The 14,974-nt window shown below is 44.6% G+C and overlaps 1 protein-coding gene and 1 long non-coding RNA gene across 2 annotated transcripts in view; one reads left to right on the top strand and one right to left on the bottom strand.

Annotated features, from left to right (window-relative positions):
- Nucleotides 1–850: 850 nt before the first annotated feature.
- Nucleotides 851–1,636, top strand: LOC139026455 (uncharacterized). The gene is made up of 4 exons (XR_011478240.1): nt 851–913; nt 1,133–1,185; nt 1,243–1,284; nt 1,601–1,636. It is a non-coding gene; the product is annotated as an uncharacterized lncRNA (long non-coding RNA).
- A 998-nt stretch (nt 1,637–2,634) lies between these two features.
- The window catches only part of LOC112077686 (FH1/FH2 domain-containing protein 3-like), a 27,129-nt gene continuing 14,789 nt past the window's right edge, over nt 2,635–14,974 (bottom strand). The window contains 5 exon segments of the mRNA XM_024144164.2: nt 2,635–2,691; nt 11,729–11,821; nt 11,823–11,894; nt 12,306–12,314; nt 12,498–12,680. Coding sequence (XP_023999932.2) covers nt 2,635–2,691; nt 11,729–11,821; nt 11,823–11,894; nt 12,306–12,314; nt 12,498–12,680 — 414 coding nt within the window.

The following is a 14,974-nucleotide window of genomic DNA, read 5'->3' as shown; positions in this document are numbered from 1 at the left end:
GAATACTAGAACGGTTGATCAAAAGGCACTCTATTCTAGTGCACTTGGTATCCGGGAATAAGAGTGTTTCTTTGGGATGCAGATTAGGGTATTGACAGTGTGGTTAGATGATCCAGCTTACAGTAGTAGTTATCATGACTAGGTTAAGCTGAACAGTGTGTTTAGATGATCCAGCTACAGTAGTGAGTTATCAGACTAGGTATTGACAGTGTGTTTAGATGATCCAGCTACAGTAGTTAGTTATCGATCTAGGTTTACTGACAGTGTGTTTTAGATGATCCGCTACAGTAGTAGTTTATCAGACTAGGTTGATTGACAGTGCGTGTTTTAGAATGATCCCAGTCTACTAGTAGTGTTATCAGACTAGGTATTGACAGTGTGGGTTAGATATCGGCAGCTAAAGTAGTAGTTATCAGACTAGGTCTTTGACAGTGGTGTTTAGATGAAGTCCAGCTACAGTAGTAGTTATCAGATAGGTATTGACAGTGTGTTTAGATGATCCAGCTTACAGTAAGTAGTTACACGCTGGTATTGACAAGTGTGGTTTAGATGATCCAGCTACAGTAGTGAGGTTATCAGACTAGGTATGACAGTGTGGTTTTGATGATCCAGCTATACAGTAGTAAGTTATCAGACTGAGGTATTGACAGTGTGTTTTAGATGATCCAGCTACCAGTAGTGTTATCAGATAGGTACTGGACAGTGGTGTTTAGTGATCCAGCTACAAGTAGTGAGTTATCAGACTGGTATTGACAGTTGTTTAGATGATCCAGTACAGTAGTAGTTATCAGACTAGGGTATTGACAGTGTGTTTAGATGAATCCCAGCTACAGTAGTAGTGTTCAGACTAGGTATTGACAGTGTGTTGTAGATGATCAGCTACAAGTAGTAGTTATCAGACTAGGTATTGACAGTGTGTTTAGATGATCCGCTACAGTAGTAGTTATAAGACTAGGTACTTGAAGTGTGTTAGATGGCATCCAGTGCTACAGTAGTAGTTATCAGAGCTAGGTATTGACAGGTGTGGTTTAGATGAATCCAGCTACAGTAGTAGTTATCAGACTGGTTATTGACAGTGTGGTTAGATGATCCAGGCTACAGTAGTAGTTTATCAGACCTGAGGTATTGACAGTCGTGTTTAGATGATCCAGCTACAGTAGTAGTTATCAGACTAGGTATTTGGAAGTGGTGTTTACGATTGATCCAGCTACAGTAGTAGTTATCAGCCTAGGTTACTGGAAGTGTGTTTAGATAATCCAGCTACAGTAGTAGTTATCAGACTAGGTATTGGACAGTGTGTTTTGATGTCAGCTACAGTGAGTTATCAGACTAGGTACTCGACGTGGGTTTAGTTGAATCCAGCTACAGTAGTAGTTTCAGACTAAGGTAACTGGACAGTGTGTTTTAGATGGATACCACTACAGGTAGTAGTTTCAGACTAGGTACTACAGTGTGTTTAGATGATCCAGCTACCAGTAGTAGTTATAGACTTAGGTATTTGACAGTGTGTTTAGATGATCAGCTAAGTAGTCGTTATCAGACTAGGTACTGGACAGTGTGTTTAGATGAATCCAGTACAGTACGTAGTGTATCAGACTAGGTATTGACAGTGTGGTTAGATGATCCAGCTACAGTATAGTTACTCAGCTAGGTATTGGACCAGTGTGGTGTAGATGATCCAGCCTACAGTGTTAGTTATCAGACAGGTATTGAATGTGTTTAGATGATCGCAGCTACAGTAGTAGTCTATCAGACTAGGTATTGACAGTGTGTTTTAGATGATCCAGGGCTAACAGTAGTTAGTTTTTCAGACTAAGGTATTGACAGTGTGTTCTAGATGATCCAGGCTACAGTGTAGTTATCAGACTAGGTACTGACAGTAGGTGTTTAGATGAATCCAGCTACAGTAAGTAGTTATCAGACATAGGTATTGACAGTGGTGTTTAGAGGTGTATCGCAGGCTACAGTAGTAGTTTTATCAGACTAGGTAATTGAATTAGGTATGTGACAGTGTGTTTAGATGATCGCAGCTACAGTAGTAAAGTTTATCAACTAGGTATTGAACAGTGGGTGTTTAGGATGATCCAGCTACAGTAGTAGTTATCAGACTAGGTACTGACAGTGTGTTTTAGTATGATGCGCAGCTACAGTAAGTAGTTATCAACTAGGTATTGACAGGCTTGTTTAGAATGATCCAGCTACAGTAGTAGTTTTATCAGACTAGGTAGAAGAATTCACAAGGATTGTAAAACGAATACATATCAGACAAGGATTTAAGGGTTAGAATTAGAATTAGGGGGTTTGATGTTAGGTAAGGGTTAGGTTCATGGTTAGGGAAATAGATAAATAGTGTGCGTGCGTGTGTGTGTGTGAGAGAGAGAGAGAGAGAGAGATAGGTAGGCTATGGAAGTTCTGTTCACTGCAGTCATCAGACAAGGGAAGCAGGGTAGGCCAATACTCAGACAGACCCCGGGGGTCAGAATCACGAGACAAGGGAAGCAGGGTAGGCCAAACTCTAAGCAGACCCCGGGGGTCAGAATCGCACAGACAAGGGAAGCAGGGTAGGCCGCAAACTCTAAACCAGAACCCCGGGGGTCAGAATCCACAGAAACAAGGGAACAGGGTAGGCCAACTCTAACAGACCCCGGGGGCGTCAGAATCCACAGACAAAGCCTTCATGATAAAGCTATCCTGGGGAGTAGACTCATGAGAACAGAGAATCATCTCTTAAAAAAAATGAGGTCTTATCAATGAGAGTTGAGTGCTACATGCCACCTATTCCTTATATATGTATTAGTGTAACTTCATTTGACCAGAGCTCTGGTCTAAAATAGTGCACTATAAAAGGAATAGGGTTCCATTTGGGATGAAGCCTCATCTGCTGACGAGGATCGAGCTTAACACAGCTCTGTTTTGTTCTACTTTAATGTAACCAAGATGGCGTATCACCATCACAGGGAAGAAATCAGCAGGTTGTCAATCCATTCAGTAAATACTGTAAAGACTATAAATACTACATCCAGTAGATGTTTTTTTAAATGATGCCGTTAGTAGAGTTACATTCTAGTAGGAATCAATAACAACAAGGATTTGGCAGTAATGTTGGTTGTACAGGTGGCTGCATTAAAAATCACAGCAAGAAATACAGCGGARACACAACCAGAGAAGAATATGTCAACTTGATCGTGATGAAGAATTCTGSCCTTTGGTTCAAGGTTAGAGACATTACTAACACAGGAAAAAATTCCACACACACATGCACCTGTTCACACTTTCACACACACACCCATACCTCACCATCCTCTTCATCCTCACTCTACAGAGGAAAGGGAAGAAGATGAAATGAAGAGGAAGACAGAAAAGGAGATGCTATGAGATGTGCTGGAGGCGTCATAGTCAAACAGAAAGAGCAGAAATATGACCTCTGACAAAAAGAAGAATGAGGAATGTTCTATTCTGTAAATGAGGTTATCTAAAAACGGTGGTTGACCATTAACACACGTCTTGTCTTTTGTACGGTCCACTAATTCACCARTGGGTACGACGACCACKCAACTGTGCCCCCCTCCTCCCTGTGAGAGCAGCGTGATCACGCTGTGGGGATAGTTATTTCTCCTGCAGGGACATCCAAAGGTTGGAATATTTCACACAGTGATTGAATTAGGGTGCTCTTGAACTGGAGGTGAACCCTACCAAGGACAACAGGCCCTGGCGTGCTGCTCCATCTCCCTCCTACAGCAGGCTGCAGGCCCCTCTGGGCTGGAGGGAGTTACTTCGTACATTCACACAGGGAGGAGGGAGCAGGGGAGAGAAGGACGCAGGAGGAGGGGGCAGGTAAGAGAGAAGGGAAGAGGTGAAGTAAGAGGGAACGAGGAGGCAATGGGGGGGTGTAGGTAGGTAGCAGGTGGAGTGTTGGAGTCGAGCTACAGTAGCTAGAGTTGAAGCAGAGCGATAGGAGAAGAGGGATAGATTGGAGACGGGATGGTGATGGTGTAGGGGATGAGTGACGCAGAGGCTGACTGAGTAGGGTGAGGCATGATGGAAGGAGGACGCCAGGAAAAGTATGGGGACGAAGGGATCAGTCCTGCGCTGTTTTGGAGAGATATGATACATACTTGAATACTTTGGGAAAATTCAATGCTGAAATATATGTTGTTGAGTGAATCATCACTGTACCTTGGTATCATAAGTCGTGCAGTAACGGTATGCTAGTTATGTCAATTTGGAAGAAACTTGAATGTGGGTATTGTTTCTTGGGGATGACCAGCTAGTTCCACTGTTGGTTTAGGAGATGTGGTAGCAGCCGTCATCGGTAACTATGAATAATCGCTGAGTTGAATGCAGGACTAAGAGAGAAGTGATTCCAAAGAGAAATTGAGAGAGTCTCAGGTGAAGAGACAAGGCAGATGGAAGAAGACTAGGAGAAGACAAGAGAAGGACTACAGGATAAGATGAAGACATAAGAAACGAGAGACATGAGAAGGACTGGAAGAAGACATAAGAACAACAGGAGAAGACTAGAGTGAGAACTACTTAGAAGAATGACTAGTGAGAACGACATAAGATGTCACAGACTGGAGCTAGAAGCAAGATGTAACAATTGAGACAGACATGGATGAGAGTAGATAATCAGAAAGAGCATGATGTCTTAAGGAGTGTATACGCAGAACTCTAGTAGTAGTTTCATGACTGTAGAGAGTAATAATCTGAAAAGGGACACTCGGAAAGACAAGGGAGTAAGTTACATGGATGAGATGCACTGCTGGGCAGTAGTAGAAGGACATTAAGAACACTAGAGAGAAAGCATAAGAGAAGGACTGAGAGATATGACTGAGAAAGCACGACATAAATCACTAGTGTGAGTATAGAGTGGACTACAGCTAGGTAGTCAGCTTAATGCTGAGATAGGTACTTGGGAAGTGATAGATATTAGGCTAATCAGCAGGAGAACGAGCTGTGGCAGATAGTACCTACGATAGACGTAGACACGTGTGAGATAGACAATGACGGACTACGGTGATGTATAACGATGAGAGAATGACACAAGCTAAACAGAGGCTAGTAGAGACATTTGAGGAATCACACTGAAGAGTATTGCTGGCAAGTAAGATACATGAATTGATAGACCTTCGAGTGAGCCAGACTACGTGTAGGTAGAATGTACTCTAGACATCAGGTACAGGAGAATGCAGCTGGGAATGACGTATATTAGGATGATCCAGCTACAGTAGTCCAGTGGTGAGACTAGGACAAGTATATGAAACTAGGAGAACGTAGATAGTGTTTGAGAAGTACTATGATGAACCATGGCGAGAAAGACCTGGAAGAAGAACACTCAAGGATAAGCTAACGCTTAGCTCGAAGAGACTGGAGACGATAGCGATATTAGGAGGACACGATCCGCTGTTTAGAGAAGTGATCAAGTATCAACAGGCCTACGGAGTAAGTTTATAGTTCAATGATGACAGACTAGGATCAGGTTGAGACAGGCTTGACATCGTTGAGATTGCCCCGAGCGGTACATCGTCGTTTGCGAGATAACTTGCAGGTGTAGCATTTGACTCTCGTCGTGTTCTTCGTATTGGCGTTGTGTTGGCGACTACTCACGGATGTCGTTTCAACGTAGTCTTGGAGCAGGAGGTCGATATGCGAACTCACGAGTGAGCGTAGATGACGATGGTAATCCGAACATCGGATATATCAAAGTGATGGTTCGATGTAGAGTTCGACGCTAGAGGGGAGGGCTAGTATGTGCAGACTCTAAGGTCTATAAGAGAGGTTTGTTTGTTCATATAAATCTATCCAGTACGTGGTGCTTTGCCAGCTACGGCGCTCATGAATGCTCGACTGGTCTATGTCTGTCCGTCTAGTTAATAGTAGTAGTTATACAGCACTAAGTTCTTGTGTGTTAGGTAGTGCTTTTAGCATGCCCTTAGGGTTCCAAGCTGAGGTAAGTTACTTAGAGACCCTCTAGGCTCTGCTACTAGCGGTATTTTAGTTGGCGTTGATACCAAGCTAGAGTTGTGACGTGTAGTGAGACCACCTGTTTTGACAAGTTGGTGTTTGAGAGGAATATGAACTCCGGTCTAGTAGTACGTCTATATGAGTGGAGGGTGATTGCCGTTGGTGTTCGTGAACTCAGCTAACGAAGTAGTGGTCTATTGCAGATTAGCTTAGTGTTGAAGTCAAGTCGTAACACTTCACACGATATGCATTGCTGACTACATGCATAGTCGTTTATTTCTCATGTATCTCGATCATGTGTGTTTGTTTTCGCTGAATCTTCCTGCTGGTACAGTTAGTGATTTATCGGGACCTTAGTTATGTACATGGTTTTGTGTGGCTCGTAGGTAAGCGATGCGATCTACGCTACGTCACGTAGGTTGTGTTCAGGATATGAGCTTTGAAGTGTGTTGATCGAGCGGCATACCTCAGGCTGACCGCGGTTTTACTGTTAGTGTAAGGTCGGTTGGAGGCAGGTGACTTCTCGCCGTTCATCATTGTGATGTCAGGATGCTCATATTGTAGTGCGGTTATGGCCAGATGGGTATATGCAAAGGTATAGTGTTGTAGATGAATCAGCTAGTAGATATTACACGACTAGGTATTGACAGTGTGGTTAGTGATCCGCTACAGTAGTAGTTATCAGACTAGGTATTGAAGTGTGTTTAGATGATCAGCTACAGTAGTAGTTAGACTAGATCTAGTATGAAGATGGGTTAGATGAATAACAGCACCGTTAGGTTTCTAATTATCCGATTCGGTATACTGGTATGTGCTGATTGGTGATGCAGCCTTGTCTGCTATACGACTATGGTATTTCACATGGTAGTTATTATGATACGAATCCGTTATCTCCTATCAGTTAGTGGTTTAGACAGATGCCGTATTGAGCGTGCTGAGTAGGCTTTACTGCTCTGAATGTGTTGCAGCTATTTAATCAACGATGGTAGTTATAGACTCTTAATGGATAGGTCGTGCTATCGTGATTAAGACGACTATCATCGTATATACAAGTTCGCTAATGATCATTAGGTCTGAGATAACTAGTGTTCTCACGATTGGTAGACATGGCTATCTTTCAAGTATGTGATTTGAGATTCAATCTGTCCATGCGTAACCGTAGTAATTATTGTTCCTAGATTGGAGAAGAGGACGCATCAGGATCTCGTTAAAATACACGTATCATGTATTTGGTGCGCAGAGCGTTATCTCCAGCTTGCGAACGGGATCTTTGAGTGATAGTATCCTAACGATGTCTTTATGGGCTAGCGTCGTGTCCATTTCTTTGGCGTCATAGGGGTTGTTTCATTGGGAGCTGGGTCGAAGTGCGCACGTCTGAGAGAGCTATAGGTGGCAGAATGTTAAGAGATTAACTATATAGTGTGTAACCGTTATGTTGCAGCCAGGTGAATGGGGCGGTTTGCCGCTGTGTGTGTGTGGGAGAGAGAGAGAGAGAGATAGGTAGGCTATGGAAGTTCTGTTCACTGCAAAGTCCACAGATTCAGATTTAGAGGGAGGAATGCGGGTAGCGTCTACACTGAAACCAGGACCCTGGCTGTTCGCAGAACTCTCACACAAGCAAGCTGACAACAGGTATGGCAAACATGCCGCAACACCGAGCGTGGGAGTTTTGTATAGGATTCTTTAGCAGACAAGTGACAGCGAGGAACTCGGTCCGATAACACTCTGTTAAACATAGAACGCGGGGGGCTAGGATATAAGCCACTAGCCCTAAGAGAATGGAGGAGGTTTAAAGGGATCACCACTATTAATTCAGATCCGTGGGTGTACATGTTACACCATCACGCATCAGTAGGGATATGGACTATGAGGGCTAGGGGTTAGGGCAAACTTAAGCGCGATATGACCCCAAGGGAGGTGACAGCACTAGAAGAGGCATCGGAGCGGTAGGGGTAGGTACAACTCTTAAACCGAGGACCGCGACTTCAAAGGGTTTAGAGAGGTATTACATGTAATAGCGATTCGAGCCCGATAGTGACAAGCCACTAGGGTTTAACGTGTATTAGAAACCTAATGCTTGGGGTGGAGGTATGCACACTGGAACATAGTAGAACATGGAGACAAAAAGTGTAAATTACTATAAGAATAAAACCGAAATGGAGGTCTTACTGGGAGAGTCTGAGTCCCTGAAATGGCTGATCAGACATCTCGAATCTAGCCAGAGCGTTTTTTGTCCTTTTGAATTTATAAGGTCATAGTTGGGTAACTTAGATTTGGACAGGAGGTCTGGTCTATAAAAGGTAAGTGTCTACTAAAGGATAAACAATAAACATAATAAAAAAGTAAAAAAAACATAAGAGTTTCCATGAAGGGGGTTCTCCATTTATGGATATGGAAAGCCCTCATCTGCTGACCAGGTCAGCTTACCAGCTCTGTTTGTTTATAATGTACCAAGATGGCGATCACCATCACAAAGGGAAGAAATACGCAGGTTCAATACAGATGGTTAGGTTTTTACTTCACTGTATGTGATGTACTGGTTCATAAGAAGCGGTCGAGTCTACAAGTAGCGCCGATAGATAGAGTCTAGTAAGGTTGGAACTGCCTATAGCGTTACACTAGATATGAGCTAATAGTTTATGAACAAAGACCGTGGCTGGAGTGGTACTGAGGGGTTCTTTCGTTGCACTGGGATGTTTTCTCTTGTTGGGGGGTGGGGGTGTTTCGGGTGGTCCTTGAGTCATCATTGTTTTGTTGCTCGAGTGACTCAATAAAGTAGTCGGTTTGAGTTTTGGGACTAACAGTATTTAGTTAAAAGTGCATGGCAGCCATGTTACGCTTTAAATTATAGCTCCGTAAGGCTCTGGGTTTATACGTCGCCGGAACGTGAAATCTTGCATGTGATGCCAGATCTACATGTATTGCATGGGATCATCGGGATATTGCGTCTCGCTCACAACATCGGTATTTCGCTGGCTACGCTTACGGGCATGCTATATTCGCACGTCGCTAGCGGAGCGAGGAGGCGGGACGGACGAGGCAGCGACACGACGGGCGGACGGACACGCGCGAGAGGAGCGGACGGAGCGCGGAGGAGGCGGCGGAGTGGTGATGGTGAGTGGGAATTGAGTGCTACTGCTCTATATTTGGTGACATAGCAGACATGTCCAATGAATTAAGATTGGAAAAGCCATATATGTTAGCGCTACGAAATTATAGCGGAGTTATAGGATGTTTCCTCGCTATTTCTATACGCAGTGGTAGTCTCTCATTCTAATAGCCCACACCACACGAAGTTGAATGAGCATAAACCGGTATGGCGGTTTTGCAGACCCGGTGTGTCTGGGAGCCAGCGAGGGGTGCGCTGACGCAAGGGTCGCTAGTAGCAAGGAAGCAAGGGAGATGAGATTGAAAAGGCAGTGCTTGAGAGCCGTTTGCAGGGCTGCAGTGAAGTGGGATGGCCCGTGCCAGGTCTACGTCTCGCACCAGAGCTGACAGCGATAGTGTTGCGAAGAGGCAGTTTCACTACAACTTGTCGAGGAGGAGTGGTTGAACGGAATTAAGTTTTTCTTAGTATATCATCTACGCTAGGCGGACTAGTCATCTATACAAGAATACAACACTGAGAGTCATGATTTTGCAGATCGCTCCTATGTCGTTTAGTCTCTCTTACGCTAACTGATGTTCACGTTATGCTCTTCTTCATCAAATTGAGTAATTTCACACTACTTCTCTTCTCTTTAATACTACTCTTTCTTGTTACTACACTTGGATGCTATATACTACTTCTCTTCTTGTTTTCTCTTCCTTCTAGATATCTCCTTATTTTTCTCTCTTGTTATTCTCTCGAGAGCTCTTTCTCTTGTTGTTTTTCTTGTTCTCTCTTTCTCGTCGCTCTCCCTTTCTCTTATCATTGTGATTCCTTTGATCGTTCTATCTACTCCTATCCTTAGTTTCTCTACTCACTAGCGCCGGCATTTTTACGCTTGTGGGTCACTTTGCGCGGACTCTAGATATGAGCTGATCGATAGTGTATCCTACTTAAGCAACTCAGTACGCGCCATATGCAGATGATGATGTGCCTTCTCGCAGGTATCGCTAAATTCCGCTCAGGTCATGAGACACCACCAAGCACTCAGGGCCATCAGAGTACAGCGGACATCCAGAGCCGTCCACACACGCAGACGCAGAACGACAGACGGACACAGAGCTCCCAAGAGCACCGCAAGTCTCCACGTGAGTCAGAGGGCCTTTTTAGCAGTAACAAACATATGACAGTAAGAGTTGACCTTTGTTTCTCGCATTCCATCAGATTTTCTGCAACTTGTCTCTTCTTCTCTTTTTCTCTTATATGTATGCTCTCTCTTATATACTTTAATGTCTTCTCGGATAGATTAGAGTGACTGAGACACGACAGCAGCAGGTTGGGTGTCATTCGACCTTGACCGCGACGCATGGCTCTGTCCATTCTTTGCTGGACCTCTCTTAGAGATAGACTGTACATGGCACACTGTATCTTGGGTACTATTTCCGAGCTAGTGATTCTGGTAGCCACAGACAGACAGACGGACAGCTATATGAGGAGATGATACAGATTTCAACAACCAACAGTCGCATATCTGTCCTAACTCTCATCACATTCACACACATGCATGAAGCGACAACTGTTGTCCTTTGCAAGTACAAATATGACCTCTTCATGAGTGCTTAGCGAGTAGCTCTTAGGGGGCACGAGGGTCTCTCGTCTCAAGGATGGTCGTATCGAGTAAGGAGGGAGTAAGAGATCTGTCCGTCATCTCGAGACGAAAGCGATAAGCGGACGACGAGGATCTCTCTGTCACTCGGGAGAGAAGGTGAATGAAGACAGTCTAAGAATTTGATAAGACAGGAGATCTCAGGTGTTCTCGAAGATGGTATCCGCATAGCAGATGACTCAATGTCGGCGTGGGGGGGTAGTGAATATGAGGGGCGTCTCTCGTCTCTAACTTCTTATCCGACCTCTTCTCTCCTCTCTCGCTCTTCTCGTCATCGTCTCTCTCATGCTACTCGTCTATGCTCTATCTGCTCAGTCACTGGGGGTCCCGGTCGCTGGTCATCGCAGAGCGACAGTATTGCGAGAGGGGGGTTTGCGGGTGGGGTCGGGGAGGTAGGATGTGAGGTGTGTGGTTGCTGTAGATGGGGACGCTTTGGGGGGTGGGTGGGGGGGGATCACAGAGGCTGGCGGGGGGGGGGGGGGGGGCGTGTTGTCGGGGGTCGGTTGGCTATCGGTGTTAGAAGGGGGGTGGAGAGAGGATAGAATAATCTCTGAGATCTAGACTGAGAGACTCAGGTGGGGAAAGAGGAAGGGAGGGTTATAGAAGTAAGTCAAATTGGAGGCTATGAGAACATCGCAGAGGAGCGTGGTGGCCTCTTTCTGTTTCTTCAATGGACGGGGGTGCTCCGTGCTTGTCCCGGGAGGGCACGTGCCGAGAGGACTGCTCCGCTGGGAGTCGAGGAGCGGGCGAAGCAAGGACGGTTGTTTGTAGGACTTTCGTGCTGTATTAGTTGGGGGTTCGAAATGGAATCTCTTCTTCTCCCCCTCTCGTCGAGTCTCTCTCCTCTCTCTCTTCTCTTCGGTCTTCTGTGCTCTCTCTCCTGCTCTCTCTCTGCTTCTCACTCCTTCTCTCTCGGTCTGGGGGAGAGAGTAGTAGAGAGAAAATGTACGGTGTGCGAGAGAGAGTCAAGAGGGGCGAGTCGAGTACGCTCTATCTTCTTCTCTCCTCACCTCCCAGCCCCATGGTCCACTGCATACTTCTCGTAATGTTCCTCCGTCGTTGGATCCGTTAAGGAAGTTGCCTATAGCCAGCAGCGTGGACAGTGATGTACACGCAGCGTCTTGTTCTCTCTCTCCAGTTGGTCTCCATCCTGTCCTTAAGGTCCTGCAGAGGCTCCTCGGCACTTCCTGCGTACAACAGTAGACGGGAGAGAGCAGAATGAAGGAGTAGATGAGAGAGGGAGGGAGAGAGTGGCACACACATCAAATACAGCCTTTTAAACTGAAGCTAGTCATTACAGGAACCAGCTGAGAATACTTTATGATGGTTAAATGTCAGAGAGATTTGTTTGAAGGTTAAATGTTAAAGTGATTTGTTTGGGAGTATTTCTCTAGTTACTGTAAGATGATTCTCTGCGTGTGTGCTGGACAGATGGTGACKGTCTGTCACGAGATTATTACTTTAAGACTGCAACTAGAAACAACATCCAGGAATAATTCATGTTMTTCTTTGTTGAAGCCGTATGTTCAACAACAACGGACAATCAGTAACAACCATAGAGGAGTCAGGTGCTATATGGAAATCAACARCTATTTCCTTAACTACGACACCTTGGTATGTGAACTACGACAAGCCAATCCATATTCATATCCAACAATTCTCTSTTGTATTGCACAATCCGCCGATTATGATGATGTACACGTAGGAAGTGTGAGGTAGTGCATGACTCCATTTATAGGAATTGGTGCGGTGATGACAGAAAGGTGGCGGTGCTCTGACCTTCTCCGTGACCTCGTAGTCCATCTTGAAGGCCCAGAGCTGCAGCCGGGCGGACAGCTCCGTGATGGAGGACAGGGTGAGGAGGAACTGCTCTGCTGATCCCAGGGGGACGTCAGGGTTCACCAGCTGAGCATCCTGGATCCTCTGCTTCTCCTCCTCCGTGGGGATCATCGTCAGGATTTTCTAGGAAAGGAGGACAAGAAGACGACTTCATGAATCCATACAATACGAGACATAAATGTGTCTGCTGCTGTACCAACCCCTCAGTTACCACACACACACAACACACCGCACGCACGCACGCACGCACGCACGCACGCACGCACGCACGCGCACACACACACACACACACACACACACAGATTAGGTTGGAGAGGCTGGACCAGAGTTGAAGGAGGAGAGGAAAGGAGGGTTTTGAAGGAGGAGAAGAAAGGGAGGCTGGATGTGGATATGGGAGAGGAAAGGGGGAGTTGAAGGAGAAGAGGAAAGGAGGGATGGAGATAGAGATGAGTGGTGGGAGAGATGGAATGTTTCTAATTTTCAGTTATTTTTTATTATCAACGAACATATTTGCTATTGGAAAAATAATAATTCCTGCCTTGGCCTCCAACCTTGTCAGACATCTGAATTTCTACCTTTCTGCTGCTGTCTGTCTGTGAGAAATAGACGTAGAAAGTGGAGCAGTACATTACAGTGCTCCTCTCCTTTAAATAAGAATGTTCCCATGGAAACGATGGAAGAGTACAGCAGATTATATAAGACTGAGGAGATGCAACATGAATCATTATTTACACCATCTGAAGTCCTCCACAGGTCTATATTATGGTTAGAAAAGCATCGTTAAATATGCATGTGTAGCTAACCTTTAATGGTACGTACCAATAATTAATTATATGAGATAAGCTAAGATTCCAGGCTTCCAGCTTGAGAAACCACATGACATGTCCACACCGACCACAGCCAGTCCCAAATCATTGAGAACATACATTTCTTGGAGTGAAAAGTTGGTTGTGGAAATACATTGGAAACATATGTCTTTTTTGTGCAGGTTTTAAGTGAAACCAAGTTTATTTTTGGACTTAGTTGAAGTAAATAACTTGTTTCTTTGGCAGAAATAAGCAGTGTTTTCAGTATTGACTGTACAGATACACAGACACATGTTTTTCCAACATGCTTTCATTGAGATTACTAGACATCACAGATTCACACTCAAGAGATAATGGTTACAGTGACTTTGCTAGAGATACACATCGATAACGACTACAATATATAATCATAATAGCCCAATCATTTCAATATACCATGTCACATGCAGCTTACCTCGATCCCCTCCTTGTTCAAAGCGTACTCGTCAAAGTTGAGGATGGCTGTCTTGATGGTGCGGGGAGGGGGAGGACGGTCAGCCCGATGTTGATGGCATTGCTCCGTTTGGAGTCCAGGACAATAATCTCTTGTCGTTTCCCATCCACTGCTGTTTTCTGAGTAGAGATACACAGAAACAGGACATTATATTAACAATAATAAAGTACTAGTATTATACCATACCAGTGCATTCGGAAAAGTATTCAGACCCTTCACGTTTTCACATTTTATTACATTACAGCCTTATTCTAAAATGCATTAAATAAACACCCTATTTCTTTCTATACATACATCTATACACAACAGAAAACCCCATAATGACAAAGCAAAAACAGGTTTTTAGACATTTTTGCAAATGTATTATACATAAAATCAGTTCAGGGACCCATAAAACTTCCAACATAAAAATACACCATGAACAAATGACGGTGAGATCAAATGTTTGAAATGCTCAGAACTAGAGTCCTCAATCACAATGGATCAGGGCAAGGGACCAAAACTGTGTGACTATAATACTGTATATGACCTTTATAGTGATCTGATCTCCCTGTGCGGTTGGCCTCTCTACAGTTATATAGCTACATCTATATTTATATATATCCCTCCTGCTTTCAGTTTTGGCCATCTCAGAGTCAGTCGAGTTTAAAGTGACGGAGAAAAGTTATAGAAGACAGGCTGCACCTTTGATGATGTTGACAAGATACTAGAGGGAACCCATCCATTCCATCTTCTGTCTACTAGCAGGTCGGACGACAGGGGATGACTAGAGTACATTTAAGAAATCTGGTTTAAATCCAGCACTGCACTTCTTCAATAGTTTGAAGCAGGAGACAGCGTGGTGCGGGCGTAGTCAGAACGTCACCATGGACAGCGGGTTACGTCCAAATGGCACCCTGTTCCCTACAAATGGCACTACGTTTGTTGCTGTGGCTGAGAGAAGCCTGAAGCATGAACACGGGGCTCCAGCTCAACAGGCTCAACAGGCTCAACAGGCTCAATGGACAAAACCAAACAACACAGAGAAACAGTGAATTATGAAGAGAAAACATAGTTCCCTCTGTCAGCTTTGAGAATCAACCAGAGCAGACAACATCAGGTCAGCCTTACCACCAACG

Source organism: Salvelinus sp. IW2-2015, unplaced genomic scaffold, assembly GCF_002910315.2.
Source record: "Salvelinus sp. IW2-2015 unplaced genomic scaffold, ASM291031v2 Un_scaffold4826, whole genome shotgun sequence".
Lineage (NCBI taxonomy): Eukaryota > Metazoa > Chordata > Actinopteri > Salmoniformes > Salmonidae > Salvelinus > Salvelinus sp. IW2-2015.
This window is presented reverse-complemented; position numbering and strand designations above follow the sequence as displayed.